Source organism: Haliotis rubra, unplaced genomic scaffold (assembly GCF_003918875.1).
Source record: "Haliotis rubra isolate DU_JTF1 unplaced genomic scaffold, ASM391887v1 Scf391, whole genome shotgun sequence".
In the NCBI taxonomy this organism is placed as follows: Eukaryota; Metazoa; Mollusca; class Gastropoda; order Lepetellida; family Haliotidae; genus Haliotis; species Haliotis rubra.
The window spans coordinates 965,962-981,470 of record NW_025767070.1 but is presented as its reverse complement, the minus strand read 5'-3'; the positions used below and the strand labels follow the sequence as shown (position 1 = coordinate 981,470).

Genomic DNA, 15,509 nt, shown 5'->3' with positions numbered 1-15,509 from the left:
TGACGCATTCGGTATCTAATAATCTGTACAAACAATCACGACAGCGCGGCTGGAAATATAAACTTATTCACTCACTACAGCCAGTTTTGGAACCTCCCCTGTTGGTTTATACTGTATATGTTACAGCAATATGGGGACGACACCCCCACATTGTAATGTCCTATTATCCTATTGGAAACACGAGGTCAGTTGATGTGACGCTTGGATGTCAGGTTGACAAGGAGTGTGACCTGCTGTTGCTTGGGTGTGGGGATGTCAGGAACGTCCTACACACCATTCACGAGCTTCAGACAAGAGGAACCACAAAATCAAAAGATCAGACAATCAACATCCACCTCAATGACATTGAAGACAGTATCTTGGGACGCGATCTGATTTTGCTCTACCTCGCTGGAACAATTGATCCAAATAACTCGGATGATTTGAAGTTTCTTTGGGGAGTCTGGTATGATGTCTTGTTGTCACAGGAACATCTACAGAGGCTGAAGCAAGTGATGAAGGAAGTGTCGTTAGTCCAGTCAGGCAATAATGGAGTCTATTTTGGAAATATGAAAAGTGAAGTCTCCATCAAAAGGGCTCTTCTAGGTATGGAGAAATCTGAAATGAATGGTAAACAAATGACAGATACAAGATGGAAATTCCTAAACTATCTGTACAGAGCTGACGTGCCAAAGTTAATCATGGACTGGACAACAGGACAACTGGTCCGTCCTAAAGTAGACCTACCCCAGACAGCAGTAGATAGGATTACACAGAGAGTGAGTGCCCAGTGTGGTCGCCTTGACAAAGTACAGCGACTCAAGGACAGGTATGTCACCTACTTATTAGCATACGAACCACGTCTCCATATGTTCATCTAGCAGTCAGGTGGGACAGCAGAGTAGCATACACATACGACAGTGATTTTCCGTTATTTCAAACATCGCTTCAATCATATCTCTATATATTTATTTTATTCTATCCTTTTCCATATCGATTGATTCCGTAATTGATCAAATCAATGGATTCCTTGAGAACGACCGGAAATAAATAAAAATGTAAACAATGACAGAGCGCATTAATTCTATATCGCTGCCATCCCTGTACAACATACTAGCAAATTTAATCTAATGGGCTTTAAAATTCAAGAGAAGTCCGTCTCAATGTTATAATTGCGATGGTGCGACAGATGTAAGGTGACCTTCACCTTTGTCTGTATGTTAGGATAATTGCCATATCTACGCATGTCATATCCGACAGTTTTTTGGCATTTAAAGACATAATCATTCCCTACGTACTAAAGACTGCCAGAAGGCATGATTTAGGCAAATTAATGTAACAGACATATTTACTAAAAATATATACTGAGAACAGTTGTTTCATATGACATTGAGTTATTGACAAGCGTCAGTGCCTATTTCTCTTGACATAAGACAGTATCTTTTTGTGTGTGTGAAGAAAAAATATATCAATAAATCCACAATAATTTAATAGATCGTTCCCCAAATCCTCAAAAAAGGCCTAATATTACCCCATCAATAGGCTTGTGTAACTGCAAATGACAAATCAGTTGTTCTGGGTATGGGATCCTTTCAGGAGGAGCAGGAGGAAATAGCTAAATATTGTATATGTTCGACACCAAGACAATGTCCTTGCTGCGACTCATCTGTTTGTTTAAGGGGCGTAGGGTAGGTCAAGCCGAAGACTCGGGTTCGATTCACCATCGTTTCAAGGCACAATGTGTGAAGCCCATTTCTGGTGTCGCCCGCCGTGATATTGCTGAAATATTGCTAAATGCAGCGTAAAACTAAAATCTCTCACTCTGTTTGTTTAATATGTTTCTTTAATATGATCAGATACCATCAGGAGATCCGCGACTATATCACAACCGGAGTTACGAGGGTCAATTTACAATCGCTCTCGTCTAAACGGGTGGTGGATAGCTTCAGTGGCAACATGACCATGTTGAAACCAGGATGGAATATATGGGTTGTCCCTGACGACTGCTGTCCATACCTATCTCATGACATCGACCTGGAACTCCACAGGTATAGACACATTATTAAAGAGTTATTTTGTTTTCACACAGCAAATATGTTCAGAGAGATTATTTCTATGCATTTACGCGGTCGTGCATATAAAGTTGTCGTTGCTTTATATTTTTGTATGCTCACGTGGACTGTGGTCAAACCTAGGTACGATGGGTGTAAGGTGACTCTCGCCTCCCTCTGCATGGAGATGCTAAAGAAGTGGGTGGAATGTTTCCAGGCAGCAATGGAAGATAGCTGTATTCTCAAGGTACAGACGCTATACAGAATGGAAGTATAACACGATTTAGGTTGAAACAAGAAACAGTAGTATTTTCGACGTCATTCATAGATATCCTCGCACGCACGCACGCACCGGCGCACACACGCACATTCCGTCGCTAAAACAAACGTTTCAAAACGTTGTTTAAAAGCTCCTAATGTATCCCACATAGTACATTGTTAATACATTTGTTATTTGTACTGTCAATGGTAACCCGTGAAGGTCCGGGTTAGAATATTGATCTTCAGTAACCCATGCTTGTCTTATGACTAACGGGATCAGGTGTTTAGGCTTGCTGACTGGGTTGCCACATGTCATCGTATTCCAGTTGCGTAGATTGATGTTCATGCTGTTGATCCCTGGATTGTCTAGTCCAGACTCGATTATTTACAGACCGCTGCCATATCGCTGGAATATTGCTGAGAGCGGCGTAAAACTAAACTCACTCACTCACTAACTCACATTTAATGGTGTACTGTTTTGTAGATCTACATGTGGCTGGGAGAGGCAACCGAAGTGTGCGAGAAGGACCTGCCAGAAAGTCTCCGATTTGATTTCATCGATACATCCAATTTGGCAGATAAAATCGGTCTGGTCTCTGTGCTGAGTTGTTCTCGCGACAGACTGAAACAGCAAGTATCCCAATTAATGTTGCCTGACCAAATCAAATATGATGTCAGAACACTATAGTACCAACCATTAATGAAAAGAAAGGGGAGACAATGTATCGAAAGATGTCATGGGGCCACAGTACTCTTTGTAGAATTTTGTCTCTCAGTCGTGCCACACAGTCATCGGTTCGAACCCCTTTCTTCCCGATCAACCTCGTCATGCGTTTCAGTGGTGCAGGGTAAAACCTGCAGGAGGTTCCCTGGCAGACCCGCCTCACATAGCAAAAGCACAGTTCGTAGTAGCGTTACGTCCACTAACTCAATCATTCATGTTAATCTGCTTAATATGTTACTGTTCAGGCCTAACGGAGTGCTGAGGACAGAGAGTTTTGACTACACAAGATTAAAAGGCGTCGTTTCAGTGGAAAGGTATCTTTCTGGCTGCATTGATGTGCCAGTGTTGATGTATCCGACAGTGTTTGGTTTACACCTAGCTGAAGAACTCTCTCTTGGACATGAGTAAGTACCCGAGATTGCTTTGTTACAGCACAAATGTAGGACAATTAATACAGATCATGTTTGCACAAATTGACGGAACATACGGTCGAACACATGGTGCCATGTCTAAAGAACACCTGTGTTCACCAACGCCACTTCACTTGAAACCTAAATTGAGAATAAAAAGTGTCAAATATGATTCTATCAATTATAGTTAATTATAATTAATCAATTAAAGACAGAAGATTACTTAAAAACTGGAGGCTGATCACTTTACTCAATACTATTTATAAAATTATCAGCTCCTGTATTGCACATAGATTAAAAACTACTTTAGATGATCTTATTCATTGTAATCAAACTGGTTTTATACCAGGTGGGACTATTAGCGAAAATACAAGACTGCTATATGACATAATGTTCGAAACAAAGAAACAAAACATTCCTGGCTTGCTAATTCTGATTGATTTTGAAAAAGCATTTGACACTGTTTCTAAATTATCATCCTAGTTTTACATAAATTTGAATTTGGCCCCGAAATGATAATATGGATAAATATATTGACTTTTGAAACAACATTTTGTGTCATCCAACATGGTAATCTGTCTGAATTTTTTGCTAATGAACGAGGATGTAGACAGGGAGACCCATTTTCCCCTTACATTTTTTCTTTTTGTAGCTGAGATTCTTGGTTGTATGATAAGAAACAATGAAAACATTAAAGGTATTATCATCAATGATAAGGAATATAAACTGGATCAATACGCTGATGATACCGAACTATTTCTTGATGGAACGGAGGAGTGTTTATATCGTGCTATCGACACAATTAATGCATTTTATAAAATGTCAGGTTTGAAAATAAATTTAGATAAATCAAAAGCAATCTAGATTGGATCAAAAGCTAAATCTACTGATAAAATATGCAATCACCTGAAAATTGAATGGGTAACGGGTGAATTCGATGTATTAGGTATTAAATTTAGTCCAGATCTTGAAAACCTATGGGTAATCAACACCAGAAAGAGACTGGAAGAAATTAATAGACTCTTAGCATCTTGGAGAAAAAGACATTTAACATTTATTGGTAAAATAACAGTAATAAAAACCCTAGCAATCTCCAAACTAGTTCATATTTTCAATTCCTTGCCCAACCCTCCAGCAGAATTTATTACTTCGCTTGAAAAACTATTTTTTAAATTCATTTGGAATGATAAAAATGATAAAATAAAGAGGAGTGTAATAAAAAGTAGATATGAAGATGGGGGATTTAGAATGATTGATACAAGTAGAGTTATTGATGCTTTGAAATTATCAACCTTAAGATTATATTTTTAAAAAAGTACAAATAGAAATCCATGCAATATACCTTTCAAAGACATATTTAACTTTGGAGCTAATTCTGAAAGTTTTCTTGAGATTGAAAACCCTTTTTGGCATGATGTGCTAAAAGCATGGAAACTATTTCACAAACAACATTATGTTGACCAAAACAACATTAATGAAATTCTATCCCAACCACTATGGTTCAATCACAGCTTCAAAAATTCTACATATTTTATAAAGAATTGGGCAGAGAAAGGGATTATGAATATTAGGGATATATGTGATGAGAATGGATTACTATTAATAAAATCTTTAAAAGAAAATTATCATATCAAAGGCACGTTTTTAGATTTCAGACATTTAATGAACATATTACCTGAATCTTGGAAATATACTTTAAAGCACTGTCTCTCTATTCCAGTCAGTAATTTGAATGTGAACCAATGCCAGATACATTTAGTAAATGCATCCAAAGGCGATAAACTTATTTGTAATGATAAATATCCAAACATTTGTAATAAATGGCAGCTTTTATTTCCTGAAACTGACTTTGATTGGAAAAATATATTTACATTATATAGAAAGGGATTGCAAGATACAAAGCTTATAGACTTTCAATATAGATTTCTACAAGGTATTATTTACACAAAAAAAGGAATTGGTCAAAATGAAAAAAATTGACAACAGTTTGTGTTGTTTTTGCAAAGATGTAAATGAGAGTTTGTGTCATGTGTACTGGGAATGTCAGGAGACTCAAACAATGTGGATAAACCTACAAATTTGGCTTAACAATTATTATCCACATCCATTGAAATTATCAAAAAACATGATTTGGTTTGGTACTCAACATGAAAATAGATTACTAAATCACATCATCATTGCTGCAAAGAGACATATTCACTTATGCTGTATTAAAAATATGCTTCCAAATCTAACTTTCTAAATAAAAACTCTGAAAGAAATATTCTTTGTGGAAAAACATATATCAGCAAAAAATAATAAAATAAATAATTTACATCATAAATGGAGCCTTCTCTCCCCAGTACTTAGATGACTCAAACTGTGTTGACTTGTACCTGACATTATCTGTACATTATCTATTTAATGAATTATGCATGTTTATACATATATTAATACAAAAATATCTCACCTGTACATCTGTACATTATCTATTTAATGAATTATGCATGTTTATAAATATATTAGTACAAAATTATCTCACCTGTACATCATGTAGCCATATTACTTTAAGCCGTACGTATCACGGCTTGGTATATCTGCAATATTGTAATCTTGGGAACCATTAAAAATATATTAAAAAAAAAAAAAAAAAATTATAGTTAATTGCTGTAAATGTTGTTGGTTATGATTCGTGAAACAAATTGACCATGACCAAGTACCCTGTCACTTCATTGACCAGGAGTCTCCCGCCTACTCAGTTTCCCCTACGTACAAAGTTGACCTTGAAATGGAAAACAGCTCGGGAACAGAAAAATCTAACAGCTATTACACTTGATGAAAAAGGTATGTGACCCAAGACGATTAATCTAAAATATTTCTCCGTACTGCTTATATATACATAAATCTATCTATGAATAGTCAACGACAAAACGTTTGTCAGACATACGATTGACGTCAACATTTTTCTGAGGAGGGGTCGATGTTGGGTGACAATGTTTGAGGTCGATGTGGTGGATGGGATCGATGTTGTGTGACTATGTTTGAGGGCGATGTGGTGGATGGGATCGATGTTGTGTGACTATGTTTGAGGGCGATGTGCTGGATGGGGTCGATGTTGTGTGACGATGTTTGAGGGCGATGTGCGGGACGGGGTCGATGTCGGTGACGATATTTGAGGGCGATGTGGGGGAGGGGGTCAATATTGGGTGACGATATTTGAGGTCGATGTGGTGGATGGGTCGATGTTCAGGGGTTGATGTTTGAGGTCAATGTGGTGGATGGGGTCGATGTTCAGGGGTTGAGGTTTGAGGTCAATGTGGTGGATGGGGTCGATGTTGGGTGACAAAAATGATTGAGGAGCGATGTGGGGGAGGGGTCGATGTTGGGTGACAATGTTTGAGGTCGATGTGGGGGAGGGGGTCGATGTTGGGTGACGATGTTTGAGGAGGTCGATGTGGGGGATGGGGGTCGATGTTAGGGGACTATGTCTGTGTCGATGTTGGGTGACGATGTTTGGTGACGATGTTTGAGAGTCGATGTGGGGGATGGGGTTGATGTATGAGGTCGATGTGGGAGGGGTCGATGTTAGGTGACGATGTTTGAGGGCGATGTTGGGGAGGGTCGATGTGTCAGGTCGATGTGGGGGTAGGGGGTCGATGTTGGGCGACGATGTTTGAGGTCGATGTTGGGGATGGGGTCGATGTTTGAGGTCGATGGGGGGATGGGTCGATGCTGGGTGACGATATTTGAGATCGATGTGGGGGATGGGGACGATGTTTGTGGGGGAGGTGTCGATGTTGGGGACGATGTTTGAGGCCGATGTGGGGATGGGGTCGATGTTGAGTGACGATGTTTGAGGCCGATGTGGGGGATGGGGTCGATGTTGGGTGACAATGTTTGAGGCCGATGTGGGGGATGGGGTCGATGTTGAGTGACGATGTTTGAGGGCGATGTGGGGAATGGAGTCGTTTTGGGTGACGATATGTTTGGAGGCGATGTGGGGGATGTGGTCGATGTTAGCGGACGATGTTTGGGGATGTCGATGTTGGATGACTATGTTTGAGGTCGATGTGGGGGATGGGGTCGATGTTGTGTTACGGTGTTTGAGTGCGATGTGAGGGATGGGGTCGATGCTGGGTGACGATGTTTGATGTCGATGTGGGGGATGGGGTCGATGTTGGGTGACGATGTTTGAGGCCGATGTGGGGATGGGGTCGATTTTGGGTGACGATGTTTCAGGGCGATGTGGGGGATGGTGCTGGGGATGACGCGGGAGAACGGTTTGGAGACATGATGTTGAGTGACGACGGTGAGTTGTTAGGAGACGATGTTAAGGGGTGATGTTTGGGACAATGTTGTTGTTTCCCCTGTTCCAGTTCCATCATATGTTTTAAACTATGTTTGATTTTATATGTAAGGCCCTTAAAATCAGTTTTCAGAACATGCAGGATGAATATAAAACTATTTGCCGTATTGTAAAACATAAAAACGATTATTGATTGGTATATATTTCAGCATCAGACGCAGTATCTGCAGCACTTGAAAAGGTGAAAACATGTCCTGGTTTAGACGGTCAAGGTCACTTAGGACATATCATAAAGGCGTGTGTCAAAAGTGCAACGGAAAATATTCTGCAAAGGGTTCAGAATTTTGCTAAAGGTAACTCTAGCGTCGTTATGGAAACAAACTCCTGGTTTCTATTTGTCAAAAGAAATGCTGTCCTCAAAGGTATACAACGTCGTCTGAAAGTCGATCAAAGGTTTCCATCCATCTTTCTTAAATGTCTCTACATATTTAGATCTTATTCCCTATGTAATGTTGTCAATTGACAATAATTCAGTCCTTTCTTTTAAATAATCATATTTTTGTCCTTAAACTGCTTCCAACAAAACTGAAACTTCTCACATGTAAATAGCGCTTAAACTCTTTCTTTTCTTATTTATTGCTGTAACGACGAGATCCACTCTTCCCATTTCATAGTTCGATTTTAATCGTTTTAAAACCTGCACTTATAAGCAACCATCAATTTTCTTAGTCTTGAGTGCGGCGTAAGACCAAACTCACTCACTCACCTTAGTCATGATGTTGATACTCATCCGTAAAGAGACGCAATATGTGTAAAGAAATCAGTTCAAATACATGAGTGTTGTGAGGATTCAAGTGTGTTTACGTTTGAAGTGATAAATATGTTTCATTTTATGACACTGTGTCAATCTGATTGCATTATGGGCGAGGGCCTCTTTACTGTATAAATATTTTGTCTGTCTGCCATTTAATGAGATACCAGTTTAAATATACACCTTAACATACCTATCAGTATTAATTATCACTCCTATTCACAGATTGTGTACAATGAACAAACTATTTACAACACTCTTACATGTTTGAAATAATCACCTTTTTAAGGTTGTGTCTTCGAGTTTCTGAAGTATCGTGAATACCCACAATATCTGTAATTTCAATCGACGTGATATAATGATGTGAATGAATTGCAAGCGATTCCGTGGCAACTGATTGGCAAACCGCCCAATAATTTATTCATGAACCGAAAGACATGTACGCCACGCCCACTGAGGGGTTGCTGATTCGTGTATAGCTCAACACAGAATGGGCGGGACTGTGCTGCTTATGCATAGAACGATACTACTGACTTCGTGCTGTTATCTCAGAGGTTTTGTGCTTCAGATTAAACAAGTCGTACGCGTGTATTCATCAGTTACAATTGTATATATATAATGGTATAACATAGTCTAATGAATTGTATTGTTTATACCTTTACATAACAACAAACATCTGATGCCAACCTGTGAACTCAACCCACAGCCACGACGAAAAGCAATGTAAGTACATTTTACATGATTATGATTATTGATTTGTTGATTTCTCAATAGAAGTAATAGTTAGCACTTAAATCTGTCACAGTGAACAACAAACACGGAAATGCAACGAATGTTATGAAATTAACGATTTGTATTTGGAAAATATCTAGTTATACATATCAATGCATATTACTGCAATATCATTGGTATATACAATAACGGTGGTAGATACAACAACGGTGGTATATACAAACTCGGTGGTATATACAGCAGCAGTGGTATATACATTGACGTAACATCCTTTGCACAAACTAGCATTGACGTTGTATATTATCATCTTTTGCACAAACTAGCTATTTCAACAATCCTGCAAGAATTAGAAAATATGTTCCATGTACCAAAAATAATATGACAGAAAGAAATAGGACTATTACAGCAAGTTTAAAAGCTCAAAAACATTCTCCGCTTTACAACGACATGCAAAGTGGTTTACTCATGGTGTGTCAGCAGTATTTGTGAACAAAGCCAAAGTGATCCAATTCCTGGGATCAGAGTGGTGAGCAGAATATATGTGTTTATTGAAACAGCTTTTCAATCGTCCTCTTGATATTTTTATCTTGCTTCATCAAACAAAAATCGATTCTGTTTATAATAATCCCAGGTCGTTTTTAATTTAAAAACAAGAGATTGTTAACGCTACATATACCAAGGTGTACACTGTTTACAGACCCTGGTTGAGTACAAAGATCATTACCTTGTGACCATCCAAACCGACCCAGAATGTTTGAAGAAGGGGATATTCAGCATGGATTGTGTAGATGGAGATCCATATGTTATAGTTCTACAGAACAGCCACAATGGGTGAGTTTTTGTTTTGAGTCTAATCATTAGTAAAACGAAAATCTTACAACTTGCAATGTGTTTGGACTTTCCACTGTTTCTCCACATCCCTTTGAACTCCTTTAGATGACTGAACACGTTGATTTTAAGCTTTTCAAGGTGCAAGGTGAGGTAAGTTATTGTTCTATTTGTCCTCATTAAACAGGGAAAAATAGCATGGTCCAAGTTTTTATACCGATACGACTCTTGACAGGGATATAGATGTTTTCTTAACACCTACAAAAATTTGAAATTGTTTTTTCCCCGAAATAGCAGATGTCCAAACGACGTAACGTCAATTGAATAGTCATTCTTACAAACAGATTCATTTGGATATAAAGGATAAATAAGTGGTAAAAATTATATAAACGGACCACTGTAACCTTCAAATATACCTAAAACCAAATGACCAACAAACTGATGCTATTGTATTCACCATATTGTTGGGATTTTTATGTACTAAATCGTGCAGCTGTTGCCCGGAATGTCCATACTGGGTGTCCATTGTTAATTGTTATGCTGTGTGGATTATATCATGCTATAATGTGTTAAAACGTTACTATATGCAAGATGGGCGTAGGTATGGAACTGTTTTAGACGTTCAAAAACAGTTCGTGTATCCATACTTAACTATATTCAGATGTGCTGTAAATGTATAACGTCAGTGCCAGAGGTAAGCCAGTCTCGATTATTCTCCAAAGCATTGATCATTTCACCTGTTTTATGCTATGGTGGTGGCGGGGTGTTGAAGCAGAGACCATATTATATGGTCTCTGGTTGAAGGAAATGATGCAGGTTTTGAATGATTCCTATCTATCCAAGGTTTTCTTAATGTGGTACTTTTCGTGCTTCAGCCAATCAAGCTTTAGAGAAACGCTAAGTCTTTCATGTGGCATCGCTTTGAAGACAAGCAAAGTTAAAGTGTCAAGGAAGAGGGGGAGAATTGAAGCTCATCTTGTCAAGGATGCTGACGTGACTCTCGGTGAACGAGTTTTGCCCTGGAACAAGCTCACCACAAGCTCTGTTGCTGATCTCCGGAACTTTCCTCTCTCGGAAAGCGGTAAAGAAACAATAGAGACGTACGTTGGAAGCATGTGCCTCTCGTCTCCAGCGAGTCTGTCACACCACATGTCGCCGAAAGAACAGCTTAGATTTCTTATGGCGTTCATCTTGATAAAGGCCCCGTTTTCATTCGGGGTAGGTGCTTTGTGTATCTATAACTCACCAACATTGAAAACGCACATGCTTTTAATAATCTGAACTTTTGTCAGTGGTGCGTTTTCAATGTTGGTGAGTATATTAACGAGTCTTGTTAAAACATGCAGCTTTGGGCGTGCCAGATATCACCTTCTTGTTTGTTCGTCTTTTTCTGTAATATTGTACTGAACAATGATCTGGTTTGTTATTTGTATCATACAGTGATCTGATGAAATAAGCACAATACATTTTAGAAACTTTTGGATAGTTATGTCATTTACTTGCGAAATAATAGCCAATTCAACTGTGGGATTTGTTGCTACAAATTGACAGAATTCATGGTAAAAGTAAAATATTACTAAAGAGGATATATTTTCCATCTGTGTATGCACTGGTATATCAAGTGAAATACTGGACTTTCATTCTTGCCTTTACATGTTTTCTTCATAGCTTCCAACACTCATCACGATTAGAGCTCAAAGTGTCACAATTCATGACAAGAGAGCAAACAACATGCTTCGTTTGGAAGATCTGAAGATCCACGAGAACAAACCTACCCTATTTTTGACGTTTTTCGATTTTGACAAAGCTGCTAGTCTGGTTAGCCAAAAGAAAATCACGAATGAAGAAATCTTACCATGGAAACAAACGAAGAAGACATGTGTGGAACTGGACCCCTCATCTTCTCCAAATCTTAGCAAGGTAAACATTACTGATATAGAAAAATGAGATACTGCAGTCTAACTGATTATACCAGACTGCTGACAAATTCAGGACAGCCATCGTCCAAATATTTAAAAAGTCCAAAAACTATGTAGCCAAGAAATATGAGAGTTAATGGTAATTATTCAATCTGCAATCTTAATTCTTATCACTACCACAGTGTACATTGTCTTGTCAGCCACCCTGAACCACTCTGTCTTTGTCATTAATTATTGTATATGACATTTATTGCCCTAATTGGTCATCCCCCTTAGCCGTGTCTGCCATCCCATTTACTGGTCAATGAAGTGTTATTGTTTTTCTATCTGTCCATTGTTGAGTCGTCACCTATCCATTGTTGTCAAAAACTGTATATATAAGCTCACATCTACATGTAGATTGAAAAACAGAGTACGAGTCCGGTATTCCGACTGTCTGTAGGGACGACCACGGGCAGGAGAATGCCGCTCGTACGAACGCCCTTGGGTTGAGCAGGTACACCGCTCACCTCATTTATGTCTTGTGTATTTGTTGACATGTAACTAAAGAAGTTTGAGCTCAACGTATTCGTTCGTCTTGTCAACGCACTGTACGTACACTTCATCTTAAACATGAGCTAATTGCCCAGTTGACGCATATCTACGCGTTGACAAGTGGATGTACTTGTGGTAACCTAATCTGCTCCCTGGTTTGCTTGTTGCGCAATACTCACCGTATGCTCCCTCAGCTATATGCCAGCTGTAAATGCATCTAAACTAGACCATCCGGTGATTGATTGGTGTTCAGAATAACCGCCCACTTTGTCTTCTTGCGCGGTAAAGGTAGAGAAAATATGTGACAATTCAAATTTTATCTAATATTTTCATTGGATTACACAACTAAGTTTATATTTATAGCATCATCGTCATAACCTTCGTGCCCATGATGATTGTGCATGTATGCTTGTCATTGACAGGGATATGCTTTATTGGTGAAGCTTCTAGAAGTCAACTCCATCCGAATGATTCAAGATCAGCCTGAGGACAGAAGATGGATGACAAGAACCATTCTGAGAGGGAGATATCCTTACAAGGAACTACATGCTTTGAAGTAGGAGGAAGACCTGGCTGAAATGTTTAGTAAGTATATTGGAAAGTGAGTGAGTGAGTTGAACTGTATTGTCACGGCCGCATTATTTCAGCCATATCGTGATTTAAACTAGTTATAAATTCATGATAAATGCAAAAATTATAAAAAACCTGTCGACGAAGGCTAGTAAAACTAACTAGTATATCACGGTATCAAGAAATGAAACTAGCATATATCTCTAAAAACAAGATTAGGACAATACAATATAATAATAGGCTGAGGATCGCCAACAACTGAAGGTAGATCACCACTCTAGGGACCATGGGGACTTACAGGACTTTGATACCTGCATGGACCCTAGCTGGATTTATACCATCCCTTCAGCCATTTGGCGATTGTACTGATATTTAGCCATATTAAAACAACAAATATTCTACAATTAAAAAAGTCTTTAGCGCTAAATTGACTTTGGGACCTTTGTACCCTCTCAGGAGGTATATTGGAAAGGTAGTATGGGGGTATATTACTTACTGAGTACATTGCATGTGCTTTCCTTATGGGCCTTACAAAAGTATAGTTCCTAATTCTTTATAATTTCGTAGTTTAAGGTGTTCCAGAAAAAAGGTACATGAGGACATTGGCGCGGAATCTGGTTCTTTACCCGCCAAGCCCTGGTGCAGTTTGTGACAGTTGTGGTAGATCTCAGAAGACTGTAAGGTGTTCGGGGTGCAGTCGGGTGTTCTACTGAGGCAGAAAATAAAATAGGAAAGCCTGGACAGTCCACGGGAACGTCTGTAAATCTGCCTCAACACATGCGTCGGCGTATTCCATCTTGAGTTTCACCTGAAAGCAATAGTGATACTGTGTGTAAGGTTAGAATGTAGATGTGCTACCGTCGTCTGAAAGGGGCTAAATGCAGACCTACAGATGTCATTCATCTTGGCATAGTTTTGGGAAAGTTCAGATAATAGTTTAAGTAAGGACCTACAACACATTTACCATTGACATAGTCTTGCTATAAATCATTCTTAAATAGGATTTATATGTTTTCTAAGCATCAGCAAATTATATTATCACATAAAGCTGACAATCTCCTATCAAACAATTTGGCTGGGTTTTTAAATGTAAAACACGGGCAATTGAGAAAAAAACCCAACCACCCGGCAAGATGACTGACAATCATGTTACCTCTGTGCATACTGGTTCATTTAGCCTCGTCGTCTATAACTGCTCCTACTCTATACGTGCAAGTGATATCATTATTCTAAAATCATATATAATTTGTAATAATGCAATATCAAAAGGAAAATCTATGGTGGAAGATTAGTGGATTCTATAATAATGTCATGCTGTATTCAGCTATAATTCAGCAGAATTTGGTCAGATAAGCCCAGTAGTTGATGTTTACGATGACACACAACTATCCAAATACGACAGACTCTGGTCCTGGGGATGTAGTATGAAATCCCAGTAGTTTACATATATTTGTAATCTATGTAATTTATGTATTTATCATAATACGCATTTCCAATTGAACGCCAATTAAATGCAGTTCAGCAATAGTAAGTGTTCATATACGATTGTAATACAAGGGTGGTAACTCTCGGAATGTTTGGCCAGCTAGCCATGAAGACATTTTAGATATGGGGACGTTGAAATAAATATGTTGAATTTCGGTCCAACGGCATATGTGATATTGATGTACCCTTTGCTGCTAGAGAGGTGTTAGATCATCTAGATGTTATGATAATGTTGGTATGGGGGCAGGCCAAACATCCAAAAACATCATGGCTGTAATTTTGTGTAATAAAATCTCTTATAGATTTCGTTTTTGTCTTATGGAATTTAAAATGGTGCTTAGTTTGTTCTATCACGCGAAGTTGAAGGGGTGCGGGAGCGGTGTGGGGTTTAAGAGGGCCGGGATTTGAAGGTTCACGGCTAAGACTGAGGACTTATGGGAGTAGGCAGACGTGCAGGGGAAGGAAGGATGAGACTGCTTCTGGACACTATACCCTATCCTCCGAGGTTTTACCTAGACAGAATGTTTAGTCGTGGAATGACTTATAACTCAAACCCTTTTGTCGATACGCGTATGAATCTGACATATTGGATTCAGCTCAAACTTCTTTAGTTATAGTCTGTTTGGAGTGAAAACGTACCGATGAATTTCACTTTAATCAAAAACGTAAATCAAATAAAGTGAAATTAGAAGTGCGAATCCTCATAATTTTACCTTGCCAATTGAACATTTAAATCTCAGAATTTTATTCAGCTTAGGATAAAAGTTGTTTAATAAACGATCATAGTTTCAGATCGCTATTATTGGTTTGTATTACAAGGGAGTATGCACATTAAATGAAACACCGAGAACAAGTAGGGTTGGTCTAAGTTAACGCTCATCCCGTACTGCACGTGCATTTGTATCACTGTTCCAATTACT

General features: G+C 38.7%; 1 protein-coding gene across 1 annotated transcript in view; it reads left to right on the top strand.

Moving 5' to 3' along the window:
* LOC124286778 overlaps positions 1 to 14,890 on the top strand; it is a 64,897-nt gene extending 50,007 nt beyond the window's left edge. Inside the window, exons 10-21 of the mRNA XM_046723211.1 lie at positions 1,836 to 2,027; positions 2,175 to 2,277; positions 2,776 to 2,921; positions 3,261 to 3,419; positions 6,145 to 6,248; positions 7,920 to 8,063; positions 9,228 to 9,244; positions 9,951 to 10,084; positions 10,957 to 11,299; positions 11,750 to 12,001; positions 12,957 to 13,119; positions 13,672 to 14,890. Of these exons, the coding sequence (XP_046579167.1) occupies positions 1,836 to 2,027; positions 2,175 to 2,277; positions 2,776 to 2,921; positions 3,261 to 3,419; positions 6,145 to 6,248; positions 7,920 to 8,063; positions 9,228 to 9,244; positions 9,951 to 10,084; positions 10,957 to 11,299; positions 11,750 to 12,001; positions 12,957 to 13,094 (1,732 nt within the window). The 3' untranslated portion in view covers positions 13,095 to 13,119; positions 13,672 to 14,890. The remainder of the gene's footprint in view (positions 1 to 1,835; positions 2,028 to 2,174; positions 2,278 to 2,775; positions 2,922 to 3,260; positions 3,420 to 6,144; positions 6,249 to 7,919; positions 8,064 to 9,227; positions 9,245 to 9,950; positions 10,085 to 10,956; positions 11,300 to 11,749; positions 12,002 to 12,956; positions 13,120 to 13,671) is intronic.
* The last annotated feature ends 619 nt before the right edge of the window (positions 14,891 to 15,509 follow it).